This window comes from Cottoperca gobio, chromosome 20 (assembly GCF_900634415.1).
Source record: "Cottoperca gobio chromosome 20, fCotGob3.1, whole genome shotgun sequence".
NCBI classification, from domain to species: Eukaryota; Metazoa; Chordata; class Actinopteri; order Perciformes; family Bovichtidae; genus Cottoperca; species Cottoperca gobio.
In genome coordinates, this window is record NC_041374.1 from 15,978,866 (window position 1) to 16,006,430 (window position 27,565).

Here is a 27,565-nt window from a genome sequence, read left to right on the forward strand (position 1 = left end):
CAGCATTTTCCAGCATCTTTCAGCATTGTTTAGCATCTTTTAGCTTCTGTCAGCATCTTTTAGCATCTTTCAGCTTCTTTCAGCATCTTTTAGCATCTTTCATCATCTTTCAGCATCTTTTAGCATCTTTTAGCTTCTGTCAGCATCTTTTAGCATCTTTCAGCTTCTTTCAGCATCTTTTAGCATCTTTCAGCATCTTTCAGCTTCTTTCAGCATCTTTTAGCATCTTTTAGCATCTTGATTTGATTTGATTTTTACAGCCTTTTGGTCACTTGGTCACTCATCAACCCTCTTTTTTTCGGGTCACTGTACACTTCCTGCCCAGCCCCAAACAGCAGAGAGGCGCAGTTAGCAACTTGCTGGTGCTCATTGTGGAACATTTAAATATTTTTGACTATTGGACAATATTCATCAGGTGGACACAGACACGACTCCAAATGAATGCTAGTGTTGCTCCATAAATGCTGGATGTGTTAATGGGCAACTGTTTGCTAACACATTTGAAAAGTTTATAACTGTGCATTCAGTCACTCAACTGTTTGCCTGTCTGCTTTGGAAAAACAGTCTGTGGTTCTCTAGCGAGTGTGTGTGTGTGTGTGTGTGTGTGTGTGTGTGTGTGTGTGTGTGTGTGTGTGTGTGTGTGTGTGTATGCTGAAAAGTGTGTAATACTGTGTGTGACAGCAATCAGACAAAGGGAAGCGAGTGGGCCTAAAAAAATAAAACAAAGCATCCTCCACCACGAAGCAAAGGAAAAATAATTAGTTTTGTCTATTAAGCCTGTGGAGGTGGAAAAGGCTCTGCAAATCGCAAAGACACACACAAACACACACGCAGTAAGGATGTAACCAAGCAAGACATTTTCAAATGTTCAAAGAAATACTACTGACTCATCCTTGTAATGCAGAATGGGCCTGCTCTGTGTGGTCTGCTTGGTAAAAAAATTAAAAAGTGAAGCTCAAAGACTGTGTCTAAGAAAAATCTCAACAACATTTAGGATATTATAGATATGGTTTTATATTTAGAAAAACACTGGTCATAAAAGCAGTGTATACACTGGCTTCAGTATAGGAGATACAGGCCAGTCTCAGCTTTCTGCTGATTATCCCAGATTAAATTTAGCTTAAAGCAATTACAAAGAGAGGAGGGCTGGGACAAAGAGACTTGAAGAGCTATACATTCTCGTCAGCATATAGCTCTCTTGGTGGATGTAAATCAGAGGAAACAAGCTTCCCGCTGACTACTTTGTGTGACTGGCATGCGTTCCCAGTCTAAAAATTAGCATGTAAATAGCAACCTTTATAGCGGTGATGGATGAACACAGTGATGTTTGGCTTTCTCCTGCAGATGAAGCAAAAGGCAAACCCACAGCCCTCTGGTGTTACGCAGGGACGCTCAGTCAATCTATGTATAAGACCGGAGTTTGTATTCTGCTTTGGTTTAATGGGATTTAATGAGTTTTTATTTGTGTGGGGGAGAGTTGGTTTCTGATTTGGAGAAAAGTTGAAGGAAAACACAGGAGAAGTGATTAGCAGAGCAGATATGTATGTGTGCTGTAGCAGGCTAAAAATGCAATTTAAATTCAGTTGGAACTTTGACTAATCTAAAAACAAGCCGTTTACGAGAAGCACTGAATGATTTTTATATTTCATATCTGCAACGCAATTTGAATAAGTGAAATGTTTAAATCACAAGACTCGCGGTTTTAAAACTAACTTAATAAATAAATATGCGCCAATGCGTCATGTCATAATTTGACTACAAACAGGCCTCGAAATTGAATTTACAGAAATACTTGCAATTTCAATCACAATCACAATATTTATCAGAACAATCACAGTTAGATATTTTCCATAAATAGTTCAGCTCTACTCACGAGCTATGACACAGATGGGTTTTGGTGGTATTGTGTTTTTCCTTCTGATCAAATATAGCAGTAATCATGCAATACAGTCTTTGGCAGAAAAAGCAACACAACGGACTACATCTAACACACTGATAGGAATGATGAAACAACTGCAGATTGCATTTAAGGGTCTGTATTGTCTGTGTTGCTTCCTTCAGGTCCATTAGTGCTCCGCAGAACTATGAACGATGACAAGCATTAGTCTCACTCAGCTGGCTTTCCCCTTTAGCTAATGCCCTTGAGTTGCAAAGAGTTTAGCATTCCTAAATGTGTTTAAGTGCTGCCATTAACCCCTTCACCAGGCTACTGTGGAGGTGAATAATAACCAAAGGAGTGACTTCTGGCCAACGTTGTTACTGATGCGTGCACTGAAAGCATCATGTTAATGATGGACGTACACTGTGAAGGCCACTACTTCCGCACAGACACGCTGATAGTGACTGCAGTGAGTCAGGCTGGAGAAGCTGTCAAAACATTCATGTGTGACTCTTCCCAGATCCACTTTCTCCACAAACTGCTGATGGATTTCAGGAAGGGACAATTGTAGGAATGATTCAGGAACAACTTCCTAAAGTTTCTTAGATCCAATGAGCTTAACAGTAGGGTTTATGGTAATGTCATGTAGACTATGATAATGAAAACAGGATATTTTTAAGAGTTAGTTCACCCAAATGACAAAACTCTCTTACCTCTATGTCATGATCGTGATTTTCTATATCCTGTTTTATTTTGAAGTGTTCACTCCCCCTTGTGTCATGTATAGTTGTACTTCTGGTCTCTGTGTTTTCCCTCCTTTTGTGATTGTTGATTAGTTTCCACCTGTGTATTTGCCTTTCTCTCCCAGCTGTGTCTCGTTCCCTCGTTTAGTGGTTGTGTGTATATATCCCTGTCTGTCCCAGTGTTACATGGTGTTTTCCCCTCGTGGCTTCCTCGTCTCACCCGCTGGTCTGTACTTTTGGTTTTATTTGTTACTTTGCAATTTTGTAAGCTTTCCTGTAATAAAGTATTCTTTTGTTAAAAGATCATCTTGCATTCTGCGTTTGGGTCCTCACCTTTTCCCCACCGTGACACTAGTTGTATTTAGCAATTTATATTTGTGTCCTGTGAACAGTTATCATAGGCTGAAACATTGCCATTGGACATTAATAAGCATTTGGCACACTGCACCAAGCACTATAATTTGCAAAATGGAGATTAATAAAATAGCTTTTATATTGAAGCAACAAAAACACCAAATATCCTAAAAATAAACACATGCTTCTGATATTTAAATACACCTCATGCAAAGGCAAATCCTCCACCTGCACCCCCTGTGGTCCTCCGGGTCTAATTAAGCTGAACTGCTACCCCTCCTTTCTATTCACACACACACACAGCATCCTAATCAGCACACTTCTCCTTACAGCTCTTATGGTAGCACAAACATCTGAGACATATAAAACATGGCTGCCAAAGACAGAGCTGTCTGCATCCACACAAAGACTCATCTCCGACCCTCCCTGTTAATTTGCATTTTACTGTTGGAACAGTATTTATTAGCCTTCGTCAGGTATAGGTCGAACAGGAAGACCGTCCAGTAGTTGCCAAATTATAATGATTCAAACAGCAGGTCAGCTCATTTACATACTAACGATCGGGTACGGTAAGTTAAAAATGACCCCTGTGTAAAATGTAATGTCATTCATACTGCAGCACTATTACAAGCTGCTTTGAAGAGAGGGAAATATTGATAGAGCCCTGCAATGTGTGAGCAATTTGCCACAAGACTGCTCACCTGTCTGAGGAAAGCTGCAGTGAACAACACCCGCTGAGACTGCCAGCGCTCATTAATAATATATAGGTAAGTGATTTTTTCCCATAGAAACTGCTCCTAATGTTCTGGTGACAGAGTTTTGGCCACAGTAAGTTATGTTAAAAGTAGCAGTGAGGGGAGGATGTAAATAATAGAACATTTGATTTCGCAGCAAGGAGTATCAATCGTATATATCCATATATTAAAAGAAAAGTGTACAGGTAAACTTTAGGAAGCTTTGCGTGCCTGAAGCTCTAAAACTGACCTGAGTTATGAGATGCTTCACCCCCAGGGATGCAAAATTGACATGGGGTAAAAGTAGTTGGTAAATCTATCTTGTTTACAGAGCATCTACTAAGAAATCACATTCATCCAAGAAATGTGTATCTTTATTTTCCAATTTTACCACTTATAAAGCTGGCTGGTATGAAAGTCTACAAGTATAAAAACTGAATAGAGTTTGCTATAATCCATTTAAATTTGCTAGTTACATGGACAAAACAGGGCCAGGCTAAAAACGTGCACCTTCTTATTCCATAATCTTCTCCACACTTCTCTATGGATCACATTTCAGAAGCGATAAATAAAAAGAGGCCACTGTTTCTGTTGATCCAATGAGGAAAAGTCAGGCATTGACCAACAAGAGGTGAGCTCGACCCCTCTTGTCTGGGGGCTTCTGTCAGTGCCATGAAGGGCATCTTTGTGCCAGACGAGGCTGCTGAGGACTGAATGAAGGAGGTGGAAGAAGGAAGCTCGGAATGCTAATGAGCAGCAGAGAGCTAATAGTTACTGGCCACTTAAAAGTAATGCACTTTTTTCCATACACACAGCTGCTAGCACTAATACACATCACACTGCTGTTGTAAGGGGCACATGACTCACAGCACACGATCGTTGTTCAGTTGCCTCTTAAGCTTATTACCTCCACACTATGTGCTGACAGAGCACAAGAAGAAGAAAGAGGAATTCCATCTTTTGATTTAGGGTGTTGGGAAGAATCTCAAGAAAGAACCAACACTGACACGCGCAGGGGAGAAAACACACTTGTACCATGAGCTGACGTTGTAATAAAAGACAGCGAGCACTCATTAATAACCATTAATGTCCTGAGGCACACGGGCAGCCGAGTGATTTCAGACACAAACTAATGGATAGAGACATCTTCACAGAGTCGCATTCACCACAGGGCGAAGACGCTCCTCCTGAACAGCTGTGTGCCAGTGAGACGCCGCTATCATCCAGCTCACTGTCAGGGCTGCTCTGGAGAGGGATGTGACGGATGAACTTCCCTTTTTAACTTGGTAACAAGAGAGAGGAGGAGGGGACGAGGACAGGCTCACCATGCTTGTTTGAATCTGGACTGTTGTCACGGTGACGACACTCCCTGACATCCCTCGCTCTCTGTCTGCCACCGAGGTCAAGAGAGGAAAAGAGGAGCCGAGGGAAAGGAGAAGATTGAGGGAATTGGAGGACAGATTGAATTTGGTGACAGAATAGTTAATGATAAATATCAGTATGGAGGAGGAAAGCCAAGCTACTGAAGACTGCTGCCATGCAACCATAGTCTAAAAGAAGTGGACAGTGTCACCATGACATCACAGATTAGTTTGTGGACTACGGTTTTGAAGTTTGGTTATTTGGCCGTCACCATTTAGTGTTTTTGGAACCAGAAGTGACACGAGAGGGTGCAGCTAAGTACAACCGAACGCTGAACAAGATATTTTTAGGCGAGCAAATTTGTTACAATTCACTTTCATAAATTGAAAATACTCTGAAAGAGTTAAAGTTCTGAGACGAAAACACGTACCAACACCCAAACCGGACAACATCATGGTAACTAATGCATAGGCTACTGTTGCTTTATCATCTATTTGACTCTAAATTATGCTGTATGCACATAAACTATTGATCTAGACCATACACTTATTAGGAAAATGTTTACTGAGGTATTAAATCATGTGAAACATTTTCTCATAGATTTCTATACAATCGGACTTCTTTTTGCAACCAGTGCAGTCGCCCCCTGCTGGCCATTAAATAATGCAAATAATGCAGGTTTAAGGCACTTCTGCATTGGCTTCCCGTTTCAGACCCGGAGGTTTGCCGCTTATGTTCACCATTAAAACCTCAAATGTATTAACGAGTTAAAACTTTAGTTATTTGTTAACTGGCAACCATCTGTAGCGTCATCCTATAAAAAACAACCATGAACATGCTGCGTAAACATTCGTTCAGTCAGTTATTTCAGTCAGCAACCACAATAGTTACACCTGCCAGTTACTAGGTTTAAATATTTAGTAGCGAATAATCTTTAAATAAGAACTAGTTTGTGTGCAACCCATTTGAATTCAGTCTCTACATTAACAGCTAATCCTTTATAAATATAGGTATTACATTCATTTGACTTATATCTGCATTGATGAAGAAATATGTGTTAGAGTTAGTTTATTAATGCTGTTTAGGAGAAGTGGGAAATATCCAATTATGCTAATCTAACTTATTTAGTCTCACGTTATTAGCATAATATTTAGTAACTAAACCTTCCCAGTTGACATTATTATTAAATGTTTGAGACTAGTTTGTTTGGTGCAACCCATTTTAATTCAGTGATGTGTAAACCTCCACTCAATAAAAAGTGTAGGTGCGTAGGTTTAAATTTACAAAGAGCAGGTGCAGGTGGCACAATTTCACACACAAAATGTCAAATGTTTTCTTTGGGGTCACTCATATCATAGCAAAGGGGAAACAGTGTTTCCTGTCTCTATAAACAGTGTTAGCTGGGAACACCGGCCAATTACAATGTGACTGCTGAGACATGACACATAACAGTCTGAAGGGTCTGCAGTCCGAGGCTCTGAGTCACTAACATGAAACTGAGATCCACAACGATGTTGCATGAATTAACCGAGACAACCTCCATTAACTATTGACACATTCCTGCCCTTTGAGACGGCGAGACGAGATGAAATACTGCCTCTCATACCTTTTTTCTTTGGCCATTTATTTTCTGCCACAATTGGATTTGGCAGGCTGTCTCCTGCCTGATTTGGAGGATATAACTCAGTTTGGCTGGCAAACAGCAGACAAGGCATCGATACAATGATTCATTTATGCGCGGCTCTCCTGCGGTGGGAGACAAACAAGGTGAAAAATGGAAAGCCCATGTGCAATAACTGTGAAGCGAACAACCTTAAAGACACCAGAAAAAAAGGATCGGTGTGGTCTGACCTGCTTCATTGGGAACTCATTAAAGTCTCCTCAGAGATCCAGATGTGCAGTGGTAGTAGCCATCACTGACACATCTGTCATTCTAAGAATAATAAGACTAACCACTGGGGTTGTAGCTGCCTGTGTGGATTTGAATAACTGAGTAAATACGGTAACCCTTCTGCTGAATGCAAAATCACCTATTTGCATCTTTCCATGTGTATCTAATCTGAACATTATCATACTGTGACAGAGGTTAGTGAATCCCTGCCGTGTGAACTGACTTCAGCTTTATTTCTGGGCTTCTCATTAAAATATCTGCACTGTTTATTTATGAGGAGTCAATTCAAATGTTTGCAATGCTGTCCTTGTGCTGTATGTTGAATTTCCTTGAAGTACATGTTTGCATGCTCTGACTTACTTTCAAATTAACTAAACATATCTGGCACTATATGCAAGTTCCTGCTCCCTTCAGTACTGAAGGGACAGACAGGCCAGGCAGATGCAGGCTTACTGACCTACATTTTGGGAAACATGTGGTGGTTTCCCCCCCCCAGCGTTAGATGAGAAAATGTAAATCAATTATGTCTCTGAGTTAAGTACGGTGCTGGAATCAGGATGTGTGTTAACTAGCCTAGCCATACTAGCTTACATGAAAAAAACTATTAAAACTTGCCCAATTCAAAATAAATTATCTTGGTTACACGGCCTGTACATTCACTGTTTTGGTTCTGAGACATCAGTATCATTTCTACTGGGAAATGCACCTGTTGGTGTTCCTGATTATATCCCTGTGACTGACCATCTGACCGGCTAGTTGAGTCAGTGGAAAACTACAGGAATATACTTAGACCTATGCTACAGTATGACTGAGTCACGCATTATAACAAGATGGACGCTCTCTCAAATAGGAAGGATGGAAAGAGATACGAGCCATTCAGTAACATGAAACTAAGATGTTTTAAATGGAGAGATACAGCAGAGAGAAGGGCTCAGTCCATCCTTCCATCTCTGACATGGAAGGCAGACTATAGTCCATATCTCTTGCACGTGAGCTCGGACAGAAAGATAAACATTACATTTCTGCATCTGTCGTTAGCAGGAAGGGGTTGAGAACTCCTCAGTGTCACACAAACACACCGTTTCCACCTACACACAGGAAGCGAGACACACTTCACTGCTGTAAAGATACCACTTCCTGTTTGCAGCTGTTTAACACAACAGTTTAAAACCGTGAAAGCTAAATTCAAGTTTGTCATCGTTCACGTGCCACCCTACAAAGCGCTCGTATTTGAAAGAATGAGCAGGAACAGTGTCTGTGTCAGAGGAAGAACAAGACCCCTGGATCAGAGGTCCGGACAGACGCTGCTCTGCTCTCAGATCTGCAGCTGCCTCTTTACTTGTCCTCACTCCCATAGGACCAATTAAGAGACACAGACAGGCCAACTCCTGAACACTGGCACATAAAGGACATCTGAGCACGCCTATAATGTATGGGTTCACCTCGGGAATACACAGGATGAGCTGAGGACAGAAATGAAAGAGCCAGATAGAGTTCATGACACAGTGCACCAGTCAGTAACACATCATAGAAAATGTGTGCAAGAGCAGGACAATACGGTACATGCTGGTGGACACGGGTTTGTGCAAGTTAGAAATATTTCACAAGTGATTTCCCAATACCACAACTAAGTACGCAGGAAACTTTGTTTTGGCATGCCACAGTTGGCTACACACACACACACACACACACACACAGTAAGCGGGTGTGTTTTAGCAGCCTCGTGAAGTATTTAAAAGGTGGAAAAGCATTAAGCCTGTAAGTTAATGCAGCTTCGTGTCATAACATGATATAATAGCGACACTGATGAAAAACAGAGGCAGAGATTTGTCTCTATTACAAACAATAATTCATATCATAGCTGGTAGGGCTTAGAGATAAACTAATTATGTTACTGTTGTGCCGGGATAAGACTACATGATATGTTTGTCTTTTAAGTCACTGTGTCAGATTGCCGAGACTTTGTCAAGAGATATGTTAGTAAAAATCATAACCCGACCAGGTAATGGGGAAGGAGGGTGAGTGTGTGGGTGCTCAGTGTAATTGTCCTGACCTCAGGGTGACAGTCATGGTTACAGGTTCACTGAAAGACTTGACGCATCATTCTCCTTTTTGCTTTGCTACTTTACAGTTGTGTACAGAAGAACGCTTTGTTGACGTTGTCAAACTAGGAAGGGGAAGGCCAAAAAAAAAATCTAACTTTTTTATGAGCTTTCCCAGCTGTTGGGTGTGTTTTTCATTTTTTTCCATGATGACACACGGAGAAAAACAAAGCAATCGTCTCACAGTTGGATTTCAGTGTTACACAACACCAAATGATGGAATATTCTGTATTTAGGTAGAATGCTGTTCCTCCCTCCAGCAGTGTTGCACAGAGGTGGTGAATCAAGACAAGGAGCACTGAAGCTGTTCTGGAGGCTGGTGCTACATCACATGTACGCTGGTTTTTCATTTTGTCACACATCTGGATACCGATATAAGAAAATGTTAGCTTGTTTTTTTTATCTCTGTTCTCTTGACTGTTTTTATATCGATTTAAATGTCATTTTATAATGCGTTTCTTTTGCACTATGTCTTAATGCTTTTGTAAAGCACTTTGAATTGCCTTGTTGAAATGTGCTCTATAAATAAACTTGTCTAGAAGCAGGTTTTTATCATGCGGTTCAGGGTGGTGTAAAAAATTTGATTAGATTCTAAATGAATTATTATTTCAGGCCCTCCACATCTTATGGCACCATGATGGCCTTGAGGTTTGTCAGGCTGGGGACATTTGTTGCATATCATTCTTTCTCTCCCCCTCCCCCCCTTATTTCACCTCTCTACTGAAATAAAGGCAAAAATACAAAGAAAATAAGTCCTCCATATCTTACTGCTCAAATGTAATAATGGAGAAACAAATCCTCGTTAAGACTTGAGTCTAATAAAGCAGAATTATTCATTACTGGAAGCCTGCATCCAATCCCGTCCTTTAGATTTATTGGAAATAATTCCATATCAAAAGCTTGCTCTCTCTCTTGCCCCTGGATTTAATAATACAATGTGATTCTTCATCCAAAGCCTGCAGCCCAAGTTCACCGCCACACAGCAGTTCCTTATGGGTCCATGCAGAAGAAAAGCATCACTTTGAAGGGGCGGGATGAGGTCTTCCACCTTACCCTGTTTTCTTCAGGAATGCTCACTTGTCAGCGCAGCGTGGCGGCAGGCTGAAAGAGCCCCCTCCCCTCCCCCCCTCCATCCAGCCATTCATCTGACACAAAGGCAATTTCACAGGAAGACAAGCGTTCTCTCGGCTTTTCTTCCTCACTTCTCGTCGTCATCCATTCCTCCCTGTCGTCTCATTCACACACACTCACACACTGTCATTAGCATACTAATGGATGTCCAGGAGAACATGAACGTGAACCAGTGGGAAAACTGGTGGTGAATGAAACAAGCGGCGACAGTGAGAAAGAAGGCCTGGGAATGGCAGCGTAGCTCTCTATCTGTGGCACTCTCTTGGCTGACTCCGTCTGAAACACAGCTCGACCCAAAGACCCTAATCCACCAGACAGATGAATACAAGGGAAGTCACACTAAAAGAAAAGGTTGATGCAGACTTTCTGTCTGGTCTGGAAAGTCTCTTTAAGCCTGGTTACATTATGTCGGTTAGTTTTTGAAGGCTGATGTAAATGTACCTGTGGCAGTTTTAGAAAAAGTCTGTGGTTGATAAATTCCTTTTCCAGAAGTTAGAAAGGACATAAATAACCTCGCAGTTTCTTCGCATACTGCAAGAAAAACTGAATATCTACTGCCATGAGAAACATACACTTAGAGCAGGGGTTGGGAACCTTTTTGGCTGGGAGAGCCATAAAAGCCAAATATTTTTAAATGTATTTCCTTGAGAGCCATATGTTTAATAAAATTGAATGCAACTTTATGCGTGCATTTTTTTAAGTATAACACGTCTCCGAGTACTAATAGAGGTATCAGTGTTTCATTGAACAGGTGCTCTTTTATTAAATAAACTAAACGCTTACGTTATTTATCTCATTTATGAGCACGTTTCAGTGTTTACTGCACGGGTGTCAAACTCAAGGCAAGAAGATACACCGTCAGCTGCGTCTTACACCAGGAAGCGCTGTGTATGAAAAGCTCTGGAGATGGAACATGTAATAAGCACCGTAACACAGAAAGGAAATTTTATAAGAGTCAATGTAAGTCTTTTCTGAACATGACGGTGCGATGGCTGAGTCGAGGGAAAGTGCTGAATAGATTTTTCGGTTTGCGGGAGGAAATCTGCCAATTTTTGGAAAGCAAAGGGAAACACACCACAGATCTCTGGGACGATGTGAGCTGGACTGTTTGTGCGACATAACGAAGCATCTCACTGTTAAACCTGCAGCTTCAGGGCCGTGTGATCACGGACATGTATGATGTAGTGAGAGCGTTCCAAGCCGAGCTGCCTAAAGGAGACTCGGATGCAGAAGGAAACTTTGGTCACTACGTGTTTCCAAACACTGACAAACATCTCCACCGCTGTGTTCCCGATCGCATTCTGCTGATCAACTGAGAGCATTTGCCGACTTTACAGCTCAGACATTTTAATTGAACTGCTCAGCAATCCGTTTGCAGTTGACTTAAATATGTTCCATATCTTTTTTGCACTTTATCCAATACGTATTGGATAAATCCTGTGCAATACATGTGGACCGTGTTTGGCCCTCGACGTAGTCCCAGTTTTTAATGTTGGCCCTCTCTGTGATTGAGTTTGACACCCCCGGTCTACTGCTTGCTTTGCGCAGTTTCTCCTCTGCTCGGTATCGCAAAGGGCGGGGCTCACTGCCGACACACACATGTGCGAACACACCTACAGTCAGAGACGGAGTGGAGGAAAGGAGAGGGGAGAACCAAAAACAAATATCCACTGCTAAAAGTTTTACTTTAAAATGACACAGTATAATTATTTATTACTTGATTACTAAAAATGTCTGCGAGCCATATTGTGTCATCGAAAGAGCCATAGGTTCCGACCCCTGACTTAGAGGATTCAAGCTTAGACAATGTTTCCACAAATATGTTGAAAGAATTGTTTACAAAAAGTGAAGAGAAATTTCAATTTGAATTTCAAAAACTGTGAATGTCCAAAAACGTACTTGAAAGTAAGAATATCTGAAAAAAGGAAGCTGGCCACAGTATAACAATTATCACACATTCTGTACATTTTGGGTCGACTAGCCCTTTAAAAAAAGTTGAGTGGGCTGCCAAAGAGCTCATCACTGGTCGGAAGAGCAGTTGCATAAGAGCATCAGTGGTGGGAACATGTATTTATGATGACGCCTGCCTGCGTGCCCTTTGCAGTCAGTTTATAAATAGCCCTTTGCCTTTGGGTGGCCCATCAGAGCAGGTGTCTGAGCGCTCATCAGAGTGCAGATGAACCACCGCTACCATTCAATACATAAAAAGTCACTCAGACGTCATGTTCTGTTAACTCCCACCCTGATTAGCTCTCATCTGAAATCATGAGACATCTCAGTAAATCACTAATACGGCTATATACGCACATATTTACATCGTATGCTGATCACTGCTGGGTTTCAGTCTGAATTATGGAGATTCCTTTCACTTTATTCATGTATTCATTCATTTCTGTTCAAAAAACATACATTCATCCACCTAAACCGAACCCCTAACCTGTAAATATGTATGTATTCACCGTATATGGAAATGTGTTCATCACAGGGAGTATTCATTAGGGTGGAGGTGAAATACTGGGTGTCATAACATTATTTAAAGTTTCCATGACGGCCCAGCTGTCAAGATAAACTCACATTAATCAACCTCACAGCATTTGACAACTTAATACATTTGCTCAGCTTCATCTAATTAATACTGGCACTACTTTAAATCAAATTACTTGATGTTATCTTTTGATTGAAATAACAAAATCAGTAACCAAGCAAGCTGGGAAATACCCTATTGTGCTAGAGGACGTCTTGAGGCCACTTAAAGATATACTCCCTGGTGTTACATGTTACAGCTACCTAATAGAATTCAGGTTAGGTTTCCAAAGACAGTGAGCTGGTAAAGAATCAGGCAGCGGAACAAAATCCGGTATCGTGGTAATTCGACCCATGTAAACATATGTGTTACTGCGGCTTTAAGGGCACACGTGCAAATGTAAGAAGCAATGGAGGGAGGGTGATTAATCAAAGTGCACATCTACTTTGCTTCAAAATATTATTGGAGTCATTAGTCAGCACAGTGAGGTGCAGGCGGCTCAGCACACACTGACATGATACATAATAACTTCCATCATTGACTTAAGACAGATCATATTCATTATGAAGAAAAAAAAAGTTTGAAGAGACCTTTTTAACAACTGTTTTGATGTCACTTTGAGTGCGTGTGCGTGTGCGTGTGCATGTGCATGTGCGTGCGTGTGTGGTCTAAATGGATGGATTGACTCGACCATGTTGCTTAACAAATTGACTCATTGTGAGTAATAGAGAAAAGATTTTGACGCACACTAAATGTCGTCAGCAGTCATGTGGGATCCGTCATTATTGCAGTATGTAGTGCTGCTTGATCCTTTTTTTTCTCTTCTCTCCCTTGTGGTTTGTGTTACATTTTTACTTGATGTTATGACAGAATTTGTTCCATTTCCACAATCTGATAAATTATGAAACAAAGTGATGAAAGGGGGTTTTACACAAATGTCATGGAGTGCTGTTAACTGCTATGAAAAGATACACATCTTCCGTGCCTGTTGCTCATCACTGTACCAATCTCCAGGTCACACTGAGCACAGAGCTGAGCAGGAGGGCTCCTCCCACCGTCAAAACAAAACTGCACAAAGGGACAGAAAGTGCACCTGAAACTCTTGCTCGTGTAACATTTCAGTTCAGCTCTCAGATTCCCTCTCAGCACCTGCTCCACATACACACAAACTGCTGCCCAAACCACAAACAGCAGCAGCAGCAATAGGAGGAACTTTTACAACAATAAGGGCACAATCTTAAATAGCGATTGCACTGCTGAACGGAATGTTTCATTCTTGGAACATTGGTCATACAAAACAAGACATTACGCTCGTCATCTATCACTATTACATCCCTAAACATAAAGGACAATAGTTTAGATGTAATCATTTAAAATATTAATGGACACTGGCACCAGCAAGATTATCCAACATAGTTTTTGGCTACACAAAATAGAATTTCTGTACCATATTCTTCAAATTTAAGACCGAAGAAAGGGGGAAATGACTAAAGGTCAACTTATTAGTTTTTTCCAGAGCTTTCAGACATATGGAGTTGAACAGATGAGCTGTCACTGTGACAAGTCTTTAAAAGCAGAATTGTGTGTGTGTGTGTGTGTGTGTGTGTGTGTGTGTGTGTGTGTGTGTGTGTGTGTGTGTGTGTGTGTGTGTGTGTGTGTGTGTGTGTGAGAGAGAGAGAGAGAACAATGCCTTCCCAACACACCAAGAAAGCCCGAGTGACATCAGACGCCTCAGGAATGCCTTAGTAGTAGTAAGAAAGAGAGGGGAAGTAAATTCCTATGGAAGGAGAGATGCGGCTCAACGAGAAGGACTGGTTTGCAGGATTGAGGGGACGGCTGGTAAAACCTGAACTACACGTGGAGCATGTTGTTGACTTGTACCAGTGTTTTTCCACTTTCCTCATCGCTCTCAGTCTCTATGGTTAACACATTTAACTCTACGTTTCTCGTTTAGGACAGTTTACATCTCACTTCTGTAGTTTTGAGTCACTTTTTAGTCATTTTACGTCCTTGTTTTGCATCTCTTTGACATATAGTCAGTCTAACCCCGGAGGCAGCTCGATGTAACATTAACATGGGCTAAAAGACAAATTAGGACAGAAAATAACACGCACAAACTAATGCATTCAAAGCTGAAAGTCCACATTCCTGTGTTGAAGAAGTCTGATCACACGTATTAACTTAGCTCATGAGGTAAGTAATAAGCCAGCCACAGGCAGATTACTATCAGCACACACACCCTGACAGAAGAGGAAGTTAGTTTTGCTTTCTCACCCAGCTGGCGGCTCAATGAGCAGTCACTGACTGCGTAAGACTTCCCTGGAAGTGTCATGCGTTGTAGAATTTATCTGTCTTAAGGGGATCATTTCAGTGATACTATTATAGATCATTTTATTCCACAAACACTATGCGTCTACTTTCTATACAATGTTTTTGTTGGACTGTTCAATTCTTAAAAGGTTCCATGTAAAGTGCATCAACACATCCACATCCATCATTATAACACTGAGACCATTAATCATTTATCAGGCAAAAATGCAAAACATTCTCTTCTTGTAGCCCCTAACATGTGAGGATTTGCTGTTTTATATCATTGTAAATCGAATATATTTGAGATTTCAGCTGTTAGTCAGACAAATGTGTGCTCTGGGAGAATTTGATTCTTCATTTATTTCTGACATTTTATCGGCACAATTAATCAAAAAACAGATGAATCCATATTGAAAATAATAAGTAGTGACAACCCTACGTGATTATATTGGTGCAACATATTATTACTTAACATAATATAAATACTTACAACCACTTTTTCCAATAAAATAGCCCGACTGACACAAACTGAACTCCATGTCTGATAATTGAAACAAGGTTCAACAGAATTTTGCAAACACAAATAGGATTTGACCCAGACTTGGCAGGGGGAAGCGAAGGAGGGTGGGGAGGAACAGGCGGTTCTCTCACAATGAAGCCGTGAGGAAATGAGCACAGAGGAAAGAGAGAAAGAATGGTCACTGACGAGTTTGCGGCGGCTCGTGCGCAGGTTGAGTCAAGTTCACTGGTTCGGGATCAGCTTGCTTGCGCAACTTCCATACAAGGTTACATTTGGACTTCACAAGCATTGACACATGCATGAATTCATGAATGCATGAATGGCGTGTTTCCTAACCGAAAGTGTACGTTCGCATGTGCAAGTGTAAGTGTGGCCTATGATTAAGCGTGTGCATGTGCAGTATATATTGACATAAGTGTGGTCATATAAACAAACAGTGTCTCCTGTGCTTCCGGCCTGTCCCTCTTGTTAGCCCGGGCTACCACTCCATAGAATGTACTGAAGCCAATGAGCAAACAGTAGCAGCAGTGTAAGAATGAATGGAGCCCCAGAGGCCTTATCTTGATGCCGAGGCAGAAGTTACACGTTTACGTTGGGAGGCACAGGCTTAGACATTAGCAACCCTTCTAATTCAAACTCAACATGCTTATTTTATGAGAAAAAAAACCTGCAACTCATGACAAACGAAAACATCACGTGCTACGCATCAAATAACAAACCATGACATTAACATGCTCCCCCAGAAGTGTGACGATTGACGTGATGGTAGTAGACAAGAGGAACATCCCTTCTATAGCCTATAGTCACGCCTGTTCATGTGTATCAATTGTTCCAATATTTGGAATATTCAGGTTTATAGCATTTAAAGATAAATCTCAGTAAAAAGGACCAACCACCAACCACAGTCACAGGATTGCAGATGTTAAAATTCTCTTTTTTCTCCCCCATCTAGTGATGAAGATCATGTTTTATGATCGAACACTCCAGTCCAGCTTAATTTGGGATTTTGGACAATTGGTTGATGTCTCTCCTTGGACTCTGGGAGATTGTGTTTTATAAACGGTTAATTACTTAATCGTAAAAATTCTCAGATTAATCAATAATGAAGATCCTCATACTTGCAGCCCTGCTGTACTCCTGCTAATGGATTTGTAGCAAAAATCCACTATGTGTTTCCAGATACAGTCCCGATCCTCCATGCTAAGCATCTTTAGACCCATTTTTCCCCCAGTCACTAACCTGACCTATTAGAGCTTACTGCCAGCTGAGCTCTGCTGCCAAACTGTGGGGTAAATAAAGCCTGTGTGTGTGGAGTACAGCTCAGTAGTCGTTGTCTCCATTCTTTCACAGCAGCTCCTGAATGTGATCTCCAAAATAAGCTGCATTGGTCCAGATTTAAACTAGAACAACCTCTCTTTGTGTGTCTCTCTTTCCCTGCATTCAGGCTTCCTCTGTGTTTCACTAACACAGGTTAAGTGTTTGACCAAGGACTTTGTTTTATGTGGAGTCCCCCCACCAACATCCACTATTGCTGCAGCTTTGTATTTGTATTAGTAATGCTGAAGTCAGTCAGGCCTCTGTTAATACAATACATCACATACATCACACAGCAAGGATAGTTTCAGGGCTCAGTGAGAAACCACAGCTTAAACTACATCCTGTCAGAGAAGGTCGTAAGGTCACATTTTAATCCTGCACTCACGGAGTGAATAATACATTCTTGCCTCTACTCTACATCACTGCCTCTACTCTATGTCTTGCTCAAGAGCACTGTAGCCGCAATCCTGACTCCAGCAGCCGCAACAGCAACAAGCCGGCCAACAGGGCATCTTCATCATAAAGGAGGGATGATGTCAGGTGATGTTGCCCATACATTTGCTCTCATCCCCAGCCAAATTATATTAACTCGCTCCAACCTCACTGGACTAAGTCTGCTCCACTGCAGGAAAATAAACACACAAAGTTGTGATATCAGTGTCCTGTACAGCTCGCCACCCACCACACCAGGGCCGCAGCATCCATACCACCCAGCTGCAGCAGCAGGACTCACCCAGTGTTTTGACTGCGATCTGCCGCGTCAGAGGCGGAGGCAGGTTGATGCAGACCAGATCCACATCCTGATGCAGCAGCACGTCGTCGATCCGGTTGGTGTAAAACGGTACGTTCATCTCCTTGGCCAGCTCCTCCGCCTCCTCTTGCGTCCGGCCCCACAGCGCTTTGACGGCGAAGCCTTCATTCTTCAGCAGCGGGATGATCACCCTGGTGGTCAGGCTGGTGCCGAACACACCGACCCCTGGAAGCATGGCTCGAGTTTATTCGTCTGATCTCTCTGTCTTCACTTTGTTTTTAACAGCGCCGGATGACGCCAGACCTGCTGCTGCAGCAGCGGCGGCAGAACGGGAGGGAAGCGGCGGCTGGGACCGTCAGGTTGGCCATCCACCTGCAGCCAAACACCCGCTGCGCTGCATTTCCCTGTCGCTTCGGCTCTGCGATCGGGCATGTAATGTCGTTATTCTCCGCGGGAAATAATCTAAGACACAGATGAAACACCGGGCCGAGATTCCTTAGCGTTTAAAAGAACAATTTAAATTCACAATTCCGGTCTTTACCTCGGCCAAGTCTGACAGCGATCAACGCACTGACTGCGCCAAGCAGTGAAGGGCATGTCACCTTCTTCCTGGGTCTGTAATTTCCCTTTAAATAAATCGAGAAGGGATAAATGAGAGCCAGCAAGATGCTTATTCTGACGGCACGCTGACACAAACACGGCCGTAGCTTTCTGTCCGCTCCCCAGAGGATCCAGCAGCAGCAGCAGCACTACTATGCTGAAGGCAGCTATTGATGTTGCGGCTCAGAACTGCGCGGTCAAGTCAGAGACAGTGACAGGAAGCTGCTAGTAAAGCATTGTCAAAATAAAAGCTTTACTGACACGCAAAAAAATTGCCACCCTTGCAGCCTGTACAAAACAAGAGATGTAAAAAATACAGCAATACAGTGATATTCAGTTTTTGATTATGTTTATGTTCTCTTAATTATATATCCTTAAAGCACACATAAATGTAAAGCAATCTGTATTTATAAAACAAAACCACCTCCACTGTATGGACACAATGATACATAAAGTGCACTACATTTTCTTTTGTTTTTTTGCGTTATCATAAGCATAATCTTTCTAATGATCATGAGAAGACAGTTTCAATTATTATTATTATTATTATTATTAATAAATATTATTATTAATAATGTTGTGGCTGTATTACATACATTTTATTTTAATGGCAGCCTTGGACAATTTCCTGTCTTCAGTCTATCTCTGTGTCCCTTGATGTAGCTCTCCTCGCGCTCTCCTCCCCAGTTTAACCCTTCGTCTGCTGGACAGAAATAATCAGAATCATTATAATATTCCTATGATGTGCCAGCCAGGTTAAAGTGCACTTGCTGTGCTGTACATGATCTTTATCTCATCATTTATGTGTTATCAGATGGTTGTGTCTATTTTTTTGAGAATATTTTTCTAAATGTGCCATTTTCAGATCAACAGTGGTTCCAGAACTCCAAAAGAATATTTTATGCATACACTTTATTGCTCATATTTACCATGCATGTACTGTACGTTGTCCTCTTTTTATCCTGGTTACTACTCGCCTATATTTCTGCCAGACACCTCCTTCAGAATCCTTATCCTTAGCCTACAAACACTCCACCATGCTCTGCTGTCCAGCTTTACTCTCTGCTGCACAGGGAACATAACCTCTAACTCTCCATAGAGCCATGTAACACACCCTGACAGGATGCAACAAGACAGGAACTGTCAACTGGAAAGACATCATTTTTTAAGGTTTGAGATATGATGGAGTTGAGCTGCTTTGCACTCTGCAGCAGGGATCAGAAATCTTTGAAGTGAAGAGAGGATTTGAATCTCATCATGGCTGAGTCCACTGCGTGCTGCTCCTCCACACACTATCTTCTTCTTGGTTTAATAGAGCTGTGGCCACACAGCAGTTCATTTAGTATGTATTGACCTGAAATTAATGTACAGAATAAGCGGTTATCTCTGTGAATATGACTCTGAATCTGGTTGCATTCTTTGGTCAAGAAGCTGTTTTGGTTCTAACTGTATAATAACTTGCACTTCTCCTGGTTGAATTAAGTTAAATACAAAACAGGATGAGCACATTAGCAGGCTTCCGAGCATACCCCTCTTTTTTTGTTTGAAGAAAACATACATGATGAAAACTCACTGTGTGTCTTTAATACATGTTAAAGGGGAAGTCCACCGATTTTACACACCGATGTCTGCTTACAAATGTTGGGAAGTACAACTACATATGTGGAAAAAGTTGGATAAAGCTTTTTGTTTCTCCAGCGGCAGCTTTATGTAAAGTCTGATAAATGTTCTCAAGTGATGTCACTACAGGTTTGATATAAAAAGAAATCTTGAAGATATAAAGAAGTGACATTACCAGGCCTCTGTAGTATGGAGCTGCTGGAGGCTAAAGGCTACATTAGCCGCAACTAGCATGACACCCGAATCTCTGACCTTACTGTTCGGTCAGGTTGCATTGTGTATGATGTTATGTTGTTTATGCTCATAAAGTAAAAAAAAAAAATGCAAAAAGTTTCAAACATATTGTTCTCTTATTGTTATAAATAAAAAATAAATATGCAGGACCTCAGCTGACCTACAGCTAATGGATTTATCCGCAACTTTTCAATAGAACAAGAATGCAATATTTCACTGAAATGCACACATCATTTAACTTTTATTTTTGTTCCATAGGGGTAATGCTGCTGCTGAGAATCAATGAGAACATTTGTTTGTATCTTTCAGTCTCACTATCTCTCACTCATACAGCTTCGACACACGTCAGGTCACGTGACCTGACGTGTGTCAACATCCAACCTCTCCTATCGATTTGGTCGACAATGCAAACAGGACAGAGAGACAACATTATGGACTGACAGAGAAAGTAGTGAAAGGCAACCACAAGAGTTCAAAGGTCAGCTGAGGCCAAAGCTCAAGGGTGTTACTCAGAGGCTTTTCTTTTGGCAGAATGTGTGGCTATGCATTTCTCTGTTAAAATCCAGCAGCTGAAGCCTTTTTTGAAAACTGGATAATTTGGTAACAGGATTCAGGTTCAGGGTTGTTGATGCAATCAGATACATAACTTCCTCCTTATGTTACAGCAATACAACTTAAGCCAGAGTGCAACTATTAGCATTTAAAATAAGTCAATGCTTCTTACTGCACCATACATAATGAATACAAGATATGTTGATCATAATATAATGAATTATGTAAAAATGAAAAGCATCAGGTTGCAACACGGTCTCCTCTGCTCGCCCCCTTTTTTCTTTGTCACGCTCTAATTAAATCAAATGTTGGTATTTGTGTGAGACAGATCATGTGACCAGTCAGGGGTCAGGCCTGTGTGCACTGGATATCATCCAGTCAGATAGAAGGGGAGGTGCAGATTGATGGGGCAGGAGCAGACTGACACCTCCCACAGCAGAGGGGCTGCTGGATGATAACCTGACAGCATGCTGCAGAGAGCGATGAGGTCGGCGGACCAGTACAGGTCAGTAAACATATCACTGTGACAAGTATCTCTCTGGACGTCATTGGATACGAAAATGTGCCCATGCTCGATTTGGCTCAGAGTGGCTGACGTCAGGCTGCAGCAGGAAGCCAGTTTCAAAGGAATGCAAGGCTGCCTTCTAGTGGATAAATGCTGTCCCATCAGTGTGACCTCTTTTACCACTGTCCAGAACACAATTTTATTTTGTTCAACATGAGTTTAAGTCTCTAATACCAGTGTTTTCCAACATTTTTAACTTGTGATCCCTTAATGTGAATTAATATCTCCTTGTGACCGCTCATCATATGTTGCATGTCATGTCATTGTCATTTCGTGGTTTCTATAAACGTCTCATGTTGTCCTGATCCCCAGGTTGGAACCTCTATTGTATGTCTACAGCTGTATGCACAGTCTAATGTAGCTGTGGCAAGATCTTTGATAGAAGTGGGAAGGAGGGAAAATAGCAGTCACATAGATTTCACAAATCTTAGAAGTCAGTCTGAACTGATCCATCTCAAATGTATCAGGAAGTGATTTAAAGATCAGCTCTGGATTATTCTGCTACGGCGCCACGTTTCACACACTTAGTTTGCACATTCTAAGCTTTAAGGGCCTTTACGTACACTCAAACATTATTTACAAGACCAAGCAAGCAGGTTTGATCTAGCATAACTAATTAGCTAATGTTAGCATGCTAACACACTAAACTAAGATTGTGAACAGGGTTTAGTGTTAATCAGCTGAACATCAGCATGGTAACATTGTTATGTTGAGCATGTTAGCATGCTGTTAGCATTTAGCTCAAAGCACTCCTCAGTACAGCCAAATAGCTGCTAGCATGGCTGTAGACTCGTTTTACACAGATCTACAGTAGAAATAATTCCAACATTTCCTTTTAACCATGTGTTGCCATCATTGCAATGTGACATCAGTCATAGCAGTGACCTTAGTAAGAGTTTCTTTGAGTAAATGATGATTGTTTCTTGAATAATGAGGCTTTCGCTCAACCAGTGTGACCACATTCAGGACGAAGACACATTTTGGTTTATTTCAGCACTTTTAATAATTACTCAGAGGCACAAATACAATTTACAGGGCTACCTTCTTCTATATATGCGCCCACAAGTGACTTCCTGTTCCAGACTGTGAGGCCTGCCAGCTGAGCTGGACAACAGCAGAAACACAAACAGCTTCACCTCAGGAACACACACACACTCACACACACACATGCGCACTATTGTGTACGTCCTCGCACATCGCAGATGTTTTTTTCCTTTCATTAAACCATAATGTAACATCAGTTCTGAAAGAGAGATGTGAGTGAACACGCTTTTATTTCTTTAGCCAAGCCTCAGTGACACCTTGAGGTAGATAACATTCTCCAGTCACCTCAAACATTAGAGCTGTGAAAAACACGCTGCTGACAATCCTATTTACCTCCAGAAACCTTTTCATTTATTTATTAAGCATCTTCTGTTTAGGGTTTCATGTTTTCTTTATGCACAGCTACAGCTATTGAGCTCAGTAACCAAATTAAAAACAAAGAAACGTCTTTAAAAATGTATCTTTACAACTCTCAACGTGTCAAACTTCTTAAAACTAGACAATTTCATGTTTAGTTATACAGAAATATGTTTAATCTTTGGTGGTTAAAATATAAAACTGAACAAGGAAACTGAAATTGTTTGAACTTCATTTGGATACAGTTATTTAACCCATCCATTAGTACCCTGGTTGCTTCACTCTGGTTTCTTTATACTTTCAGTCCAGGGTGCCACTGTATCCTGAGGGGGTTTCAGTCCTGTGTGTTTATGCATGATGCGTATCTGATGGGCTGGAACAAAACACATCTGCTGCCGTCTTCACACATACCGCCTCTCTCTGCCTCCTTGCATAAACATCACACTGAAAATTAACACTTAAAGTAACAGAAGATCAAATATAATGTAACAAACACTACAGAGACCAGAACTATATAGTAATACAGGCATACATAAACAACTGAACGAAACACAACAAAACACGGATGTTGCAACAATCAGAAATTGTCATTTTCCTGCAAAGAAGTGCAGGAAAATACGACTTTCTGCTTCACAAAATACTGCACAGCTAATTTGAAAAAGAAACTGTGGAGGTACACATGAGTAAGGGTTGAGATAGTTGTCCTACTTCCCTCTCACACACAAATCTTTTTTGCAGCATGTTAGACCATGTTAGATGGTTTGAAATGTCCTGGAAATTGCACTATTAGTTGCATTTACTGAATTCTAAAAAGAATTCCTGCAGGGTTGAGCTCCATCATAAAAAATTATAATTGTGCTTTTTTCTTTTTTTTTTTTTTAAGATTGTCGATGTAAAAAGCGATGGCTACTATGTGGCTACTAAGATGCATCTAAATAATACTTCCACAGTTTCTTTTGAATTCATTTTGGCACTTTTTCTCCTACACATGCTCATTACAATTAATCTATTCAGTCTGGGACTCAAAGCCTGAAGAGTTTTGTTTGGTAAAATATTATAAAAACAACATTGAAACATAGGTATTAAATATTATGGAATTACTTGCTGTCTGCATCCTTTTTTCATGAGCTTATTTATCAGCGTCTCGCTCCACATATGTAAGAAGAATGTAGCGGTGTATTGAGCAGTAGAAAGCGTCACTGTAGGCGATAGAAGCAGGTGAGAGTACACAATGAATTAAGTGCTGAAAGATCGGTAGTGCAAAGTCAACAGTGTCAATCTACTATTTTAATAAGCTACTGCATGCTGTCGAACAGCCCTTGGATTAAAAAATATATATAGTAACTCCCAACTTAGCACTACTTCAGCCACCATAAATATGTATAAATGTGCACTTAATGTCATTTTTTATAAAGCTTACAAAGGGTCCTAGAATATTAACTATGGCTATTTTCCCTATTTAAACAGTGTTCCTTGACGGTGGGAGATGTTGACCAATGATCAAGTATCAGTACCAGTTATCTGAAATGCTCCCATCCACCTAACAGAAGGTCCAACGTGTGGTGCATGTTCAACATCCTTCACTAAATCATTGGAAAGGCGAACAACCACAGAACACTACAACTACAAATGCAGATGCAGATTTAGGAAGGGCCTTCCGGCAACGCACATGACCCTTTTGTCCTGCAACATTGATGGCTCTACAAGCTAACCAGTATGTTCCAGAAGCATCTAAACAGACCGCTTGCCCTCTCTGCAGTTTACACTGACCCCAAGTTCTTAAAAGTTATTTTTAAATGAAATGATTTAGCACAAATGTTGATGCAGAACATACAGGTCACCAAACTGTATCTGATATTGAAAATCCAGTATGTGTTGTTATGTGCATGTTTTTCTCAGGTCCAACAAACGTCTCTGCACCTCCCAGAGTGCACCAGACAACATAAAAGACTACGAGGTTCATATCAACAGCGCACATTCACTTCTTCGCTTATCCTTACAGTGAGTGCCAGTAACTTGACAACATCAACACAAGAGGGAAAGAACATGAAGATGTAACAGAACATAACAATGTTTTCAAAGTTAAATGAACGATATAAAGTGTCTCTATGCTCTATCTTCCACATGCAGGGGTACTGTGACCCGGCGTGGACACACACTGTGCTCGCTCTCTCGGACAGTCAACTGATTCCACGCTGTTTCCTTCATCCTGAGGTCCTTTAAACCATCTGTCAATCACAAGTGGTCCCGCCTTCCAACAACCCCGCACTTCATAAAAAATAAATCAGGCTTCTTTCCCCGAAAATGCCCAGTGACCGGTATCCATGGCAAAAGCCCAAGTGTGCAGGATGGGGCGTGAGAGTTTTTTAATGTTTTTTCTAAGAGTAGATGGTGATGACTTCGCGGCCGCCGCCTCGCACCAGGAGGACCCGGTTCAGACCCTCAAGGAGAACCTCCAGGAACTCCATGTCTGAGAGGACCTCAGTCAAGAAATACAACATACAAAGATCTAAACAGAGAGCAGTGCAGCATCATATTAGTGCAGCATCCTACTGTGGCAACACTCCTGCTCATCACAGTGAGCATTCACTACACTGTAGTCATTTAACCTGCAATAACAAAGTTAATACAGCAAACTGTACATAACATTATCATTCCTTTAGAGTTGTGTCCGTGTCCACCTGATGAATGTAAGTCCAATATTCACTCTCTTCTAGCTTTGGAATCTACCAAACGCTCCACTATGTTCACCAGCTAGTCTCTAACTGCGTATGTCTGCTGGTTGGTGCTGAGCAGAAGATGTTCAGTTGGTTTTAAGAATCACTACGAGCCACCTCTTTCACATGGTCACATGGTCACATTGTTTCATATATTGAGATTATAATAGCACAGATTACAGCTGCTTTAGGATACAGTTTTCGTCTCCTCCTCTGTTATTAGGCGGTCCGGGCATGTTGAGCAGAACCAGGTGAGCTCCCTGCGACTTGTTGACCACCACCTCGTTCAGCTTCACAGCTGTGTGCATCCGACGGACATTTGACTGGTTCCTAGTGTGTCGAGAAGTTCGCAGTGAGAAAGAAACAACACTGAAGAAAAAACATTCAGAACTAATCTAAACCTTAAATTGCATTAGTGATGGGACTTCTTCTGTTCTTTAGAGACCAGTGCAACAACTGTACCGTAGCCTTAATAGCTTCATTAAACGTTACGCTAGCTTCTTCTCTTTATACTGGTGTTCTGTAGAGATTTTAATTCACTTAATCTAAGACATTTTTAGCTTTATGCTACAATAGACAATCGAACCACAATAGGCATTTTTCATAGCAGCCGTCCCATATCCCAGTTCCATACTACATGCTGATTGTAAGGAGGGTTTGAGTATATAATGTGTTGACACTAGAAAAGGGACAATAGTCACTCTGTCATCAGTCTCTAGTGTGGCGGAGAAACCGTTCCAAAAACATCTGATCAAATCTTTGTTTGATTGACTTCCCACGTCACACATATTGTATCATTTCCTGTTAATATAAAATGTTTAATTATGTTGCTGTCTGCTATGACACGGATATGGGATGCGGCCTTTGACTCGTCATTGTAGGAAAAGCACAGGTGCTACTAATAACATTAGCGATGGCTCGGTTTCAAGTGTCCCAGTAAGCCATGGCGGTGTGACAATGAGCCAGCACCAACAACACCAGGAGGATCCAGGAATAGAAGCAGCTAAATGGAATTCAGCCATGATTCATTTTATTTTTGACACCTGGGATTTACCTACTGCAACATGTCAAAATGTTTTTCCTCTGAGAAAGGCCTATTGTGGTAATATGGGAAAAAACTGAAGCGTATTGAATTCCAAATAAAGAGGCAGCATTTTAAGACAAACGGGACATGCAGCATCACTCTGAAGTCCACATAGTGATTATTATTGTTTAGTTTGTCATGGCAAATCATACAAGCTGTAGTCTTTCAAACTAATTGAATCCTGTGTATTAATAGTTACCAGTGTCAAATTACTTCCAGCTCCTATCTCTTTAAATGTTGCCTCTTTATCATCACCTTCACACTGTTGGATCAAAAGCAATAGAAGCACATGATGTCGACTGCCAGAAGCCAAATTGACAAAATTCTGCTTTCCATTCTACAGAATAGGAAATACATTTATCTTTTCACATCAAGACCAAATAATATTGTTTTTGCATACCACTTTAAAAAAAGTAAATGGAAAGCACAAAGTTGCACATGCAATGTCTCCATTGCTTCTCCACCAACATAAAGTCCGTGCATAATAGGACACACAAACAAGGACACACAGACACACAAGGACACACAGACACACAGACACACAGACACCACAGCAGCAGTACACAAATACGGCCTAGAGCAAAAAGAATGCCACTTACAGACTCTCCCACTCTCTAGAAGGAGGAAAATGGGACAGAACAACAGAAATAAGCTTAGATGCTTCCTGCATAAGCTCTCCATCTCTCTTCACCACACAGCATGCTTCGGTCCCAAACGGCTCATAGCGACACCCCAAAGGTGACCCATGAAAAATCCCAGAAAGTGACATGGAACCGTTTGGTGTGTATCGTGAGGCTTTGTGAAGACGAAGAGTCCGTTTCTTCCTGCCCTGTGAGACTTCACGATGAATTTACAACGACAAATTTGAATAACAAACTTTATAAACCAATATAAGTGGACTGGGACACACCTGGTGGAGTCCACACACTGATATTATGGACAGTATGGGATGAGACGGTGTGAGTCCAAACAGAAAAAAGGTGTGCATGTGATGTGCGTGGTGCAGCCATGCACTAAGACTGAAATGGCTGGAAGTGTACACACATGCGCACACACACCAAATGCAGCCTGAATACACACGCCATGCACAAAGGTTGTCCCGTTTCACCCTGTCACACATTACTACGGTTACATCTACACAGGCTGTCCTCCTGCACTCAGGGTTTGGCACCAT

At 41.3% G+C, this 27,565-nt stretch overlaps 2 protein-coding genes across 6 annotated transcripts in view; both read right to left on the minus strand.

Annotated features, from left to right (window-relative positions):
- The window catches only part of gfod1 (glucose-fructose oxidoreductase domain containing 1), a 31,641-nt gene extending 13,019 nt beyond the window's left edge, over nt 1–18,622 (minus strand). The window contains exons 1-2 of one of the 2 annotated variants that reach the window (XM_029457393.1): nt 18,160–18,622; nt 17,601–18,036 (exon numbers count right to left, since the gene is read on the minus strand). In XM_029457393.1, coding sequence (XP_029313253.1) covers nt 17,601–17,853 — 253 coding nt within the window. In that variant the 5' untranslated portion in view covers nt 17,854–18,036; nt 18,160–18,622. Of the gene's footprint in view, nt 1–17,600 lie in introns of both variants that reach the window. The other variant, XM_029457392.1, reaches the window with a different exon arrangement.
- Nucleotides 18,623–22,173: 3,551 nt separating this feature from the next.
- slc12a7b (solute carrier family 12 member 7b) overlaps nt 22,174–27,565 on the minus strand; it is a 57,909-nt gene continuing 52,517 nt past the window's right edge. For 3 of the 4 annotated variants that reach the window (XM_029457306.1, XM_029457310.1, XM_029457308.1), the window contains 3 exons: nt 26,991–27,005; nt 25,504–25,637; nt 22,174–25,060 (listed from right to left, as the gene is read on the minus strand). In XM_029457306.1, the coding sequence (XP_029313166.1) occupies nt 24,969–25,060; nt 25,504–25,637; nt 26,991–27,005 (241 nt within the window). In that variant the 3' untranslated portion in view covers nt 22,174–24,968. The remainder of the gene's footprint in view (nt 25,061–25,503; nt 25,638–26,990; nt 27,006–27,565) is intronic. The other variant, XM_029457307.1, reaches the window with a different exon arrangement.